General features: G+C 39.4%; 1 protein-coding gene across 1 annotated transcript; it reads left to right on the top strand.

Moving 5' to 3' along the window:
- The first annotated feature begins 2,246 nt into the window (after window positions 1–2,246).
- Window positions 2,247–3,149, top strand: LOC126413076 (piggyBac transposable element-derived protein 4-like). Its single transcript, XM_050082973.1, has one exon. It carries the CDS (start codon window positions 2,247–2,249, stop codon window positions 3,147–3,149), a length of 903 nt encoding a protein of 300 aa, XP_049938930.1.
- Window positions 3,150–3,617: the final 468 nt, after the last annotated feature.

The raw sequence follows: 3,617 nt of genomic DNA on the forward strand, positions 1-3,617 counted from the left end.
CTTGTCAGTGTTTTCCATGTATTGCTTTCCTCTCCAATTCTTCGCAGAAGCTCCTCATTCCTTACCTTAACAGTCCACTTAATTTTCAACATTCGTCTGTAGCACCACATCTCAAATGCTTTGATTCTCTTCTGTTCCAGTTTTCCCACAGTCCATGTTTCACTACTGCACAACACTGTGCCCCAAACATGCATTCTCAGAAATTTCTTCCTAAAACTAAGGCCTGTGTTTGATACTAGTAGACTTCTCTTGGCCAGGAATGCTCTTTTTGCCAATGCTAGTCTGTTTTTGATGTTCTGCTTGCTCCGTCTGTCATTGGTTATTTTGCTGCTCAGATAACAGAAATCCTTAACTTCATCTACTTCATGACCAGCAATCTTGATGTTAAGTTTCTTGCTGTTCTCGTTTCTGCCACTTCACATTACTTTCGTCTGTCTTCAATTTACTCTCAATCCATATTCTGTACTTATTAGACTGTTCATTCCTTTGAGGAAATCATGTAATTCTTCTTCACTTTCATGACGATAGCAATGTCATCACCAAATCATATCATTGATATCCTTTCAGCTTGAATTTAATTCCTCTCCTAAACCTTTCTTTTATTTCCCTCGTCGCTTCTTCAGTGTACAGATTGAACATTGGGGGTGAAAAACTACATCCCTGCCTTACACAGTTTTTAATTCAAAGACTTCATTCTTGGTCTTCCACTCTTATTATTCCCTCTTGGCTCTTTTATATTTTGTATATTACTCGTCTTCCCCTACTTTCTTCAGAATGTCAAACATCTTGCACCATTTGAGCTTTCAAATGCTTTTTCCAGGTCGACAAATCCTATGAACGTCATTCTTCCATTACCAACCACAACATCAGAATTGCCTCTCTGCTGTCTCCACCTTTCCTAAAGCCAAACTGATCTTCATCTAACACATCCTCAATTTTCTTATTCATTCTTCTGTATACCATTCTTGTCAGCAAATTGGATGCATGAGCTTTTAAGCTGATTGTGTGATAATTCTTGCACTTGTCAGCTCTTGCTGTTTTTGGAATTGTGTGGATGATATTTTTCTGAAAGTCAGATGATGTATCGCCCGACTCATACAATCTACATACCAACATGAACAGTTGTTTTGTTGCCACGTCTCCCAATGATTTTAGAAATTCTGATGGAATGTTATCAATCCTTTCTGTCTTATTTGATCTCAAGTCTTCCAAAGCTGTTTTAACCCTACACTGCATAATGTAGCATTTTTGCTACATGTAATTTATTTGCTTGTAAATCTGCAGAATTCTAACAGATGACAACAGTGCTTGTGTCAGAGTGTCTCATTGACTTCTGTGAGCTTATGTCTAACATTGTTGTTTCTTAACTCTCTTAAATCTCTGTTTTATTGTCTGTTGTATCTTTGACAAACGTGTTCTGTGATCTGTAATGGCGACTGTCTACTGATATTGAATTAGTGTCTTCATTTACGAAGCCAATACGAAATATTGAAGTCTTCATAAATCATTTTTCTACAGAAAAGGTATGGAATTATAGATATCAATGTTGAATCTGTGTTTTCTTTTGGTTCTAGTGTGGAAAATATGTCAAAATATAAGTGTAGCATTTTTGCTACAACATAAAACAAAGGTATTTTTTACTGTGTACAATAATTGCCAGATTCATTTATTTGTAGTTGTTTCTTACACAGAAAATTGCTATTTGAATCTAAATAAAAGTTTTTATTGCTAATGGAAGTAGTAATGGATGATGACAAAGGTCACGGCGGCTATTCCACGCAGCGGCTCTCGCGCAGCGAGGGCGCCACCGCTAAATCACGTGCAGACAGCGGCCAATAGCTGCTCCCTCCGGTTTTGTATATAGGGACCCGCTCTGCACTAGTCCAGCCAGTCTGGTACTCGCTCTGGATTTTGATTCTATCTTGGCGGTACTGCGTTCTGGTCGTTGTTCGTTGTTGACATTTGCCTGGCTCTGGTTCAGAGTGGATTTACGTTTGGTGTTGTGGTTTTCACAAGCATCCGTTGTTTATCTCATCCTTGTTGTGTCGCTCATAGTCGGTCGTGGTCGGTTGTTGTCAGTCGTCGTTGGTCGGTCATCCGACTCGTCCTGTGTTTACCCGGTGGTGCATGCTCCACCGCCGGCGGCTTCCCCGCCTGGTGGCTCCGATCCGCAGCCCAAGGCGTTCCCGCAGTTGGTTGTGGTTACAACAGTCCCAGCACCAGATTCCTTGCCTCATATGCCTAATATGAATGATAAATCTGAGTCATCAAGGAAAAAGCTGAGGAGAGAACATGTAACATGGAAGCTGCCTAGTTTTGATTTTCCGGTTGTTAAAAAAATATTCAAGGGAAACCTCCATTTACCAGATGAACTTTGTGCTTTGGAAACACCATTTCAATTCTTCAAATATATGTTTACATATGGTTTACTGAATCACATTGCAGAACAAACAATATTATACAGTGTTCAAAAAGATCCAACAAAGCCTTATAATACAAACTCTGAAGATCTTTCAAAATTCATAGGAATCTGTATCTTACCATCAGTCATGTCATCAAGAAACACTAGGCTGTTTTGGAACCCAGCCGTGGGGTTATCTGTGAAATGTGAAACAATGTCAGTGAATGAATTTGAGAAATTGAGGCAGTTTTTGCATTTCAATGACAATAGCAAGGAAATTCCTTATGATCAGCCAAATTGTGATAATCTGCACAAAATTTGCCCAGTCATAGAGTCACTAAAGAACCAGTTTTCCACAATACCACTAGAAGAGAATCTTGCAGTAGATGAGCAGATGTGTGCAACAAAATCAAGGCACTATCTAAAGCAATACATGCCTGATAAGCCACACAAATGGGGCTACAAAATTTTCATGTTGTGTGGTACATCTGGCTTCACTTATGATTTTGAAATCTATACAGGACAGGAAAATCTTCCAGCACGCTGCTTGCAAGATGAATCGGATTTGGGTGCCAGTAGTAATGTGGTTGTCAGATTAACACAATCTATTCTAAAGCATGTGGGTCATAAGTCGTACTTTGACAACTACTACACATCCTTACATCTAATGACATTCTTGGCTTCTCAAGGAATTTTGTTTCTGGGAACTGTTAGGAGAAACAGAATTCCAGACTGTACCAACAGATGATGATTTTCAAAAGGAGTCAAGGGGAACATCTGTGGAGTATGTGACAAACATAAGTTGAACAGATGTATCTTCTGTAGTATGGGAAGACATTAAAGGTGTAACATTACTTTCAACACATGCAGGGGAGCTACCGAGGTGTGCAGCCGAAAGGTACAATCGCAAGAAGAAACAGAGGGAAGTGATAAGTGTTCCTTATGTGATACAGGAATATAACAAACATGTGGGGTGTGTACCTTCATGACAGTCTGCTTGGATGCTACGAAACTGTAATAAGGAGCAAAAAATGGTACTTTAGACTATTTTATCATCTAATAGATGTTGCAACCACCAGTGCCTGGATTCTCTACAAGTGTGTTGCAAAGCAAAACACTGGTTTAAAAACACTAAAATTGTCTGAATTTCAGATGGACATTGGGAGAAGTCTCTACAAAGTAGGAGGAACACAAGGAAAGCGAGGCAGACCAACGT

The sequence above is a fragment of the Schistocerca serialis genome, chromosome 7 (assembly GCF_023864345.2).
Source record: "Schistocerca serialis cubense isolate TAMUIC-IGC-003099 chromosome 7, iqSchSeri2.2, whole genome shotgun sequence".
Taxonomy (NCBI): domain Eukaryota; kingdom Metazoa; phylum Arthropoda; class Insecta; order Orthoptera; family Acrididae; genus Schistocerca; species Schistocerca serialis.

Bases quoted from the DNA above. Each gene is read 5' to 3' on its own strand.
- LOC126413076 (XM_050082973.1), top strand. From the start codon at position 2,247: ATGAATGATAAATCTGAGTCATCAAGGAAAAAGCTGAGGAGAGAACAT.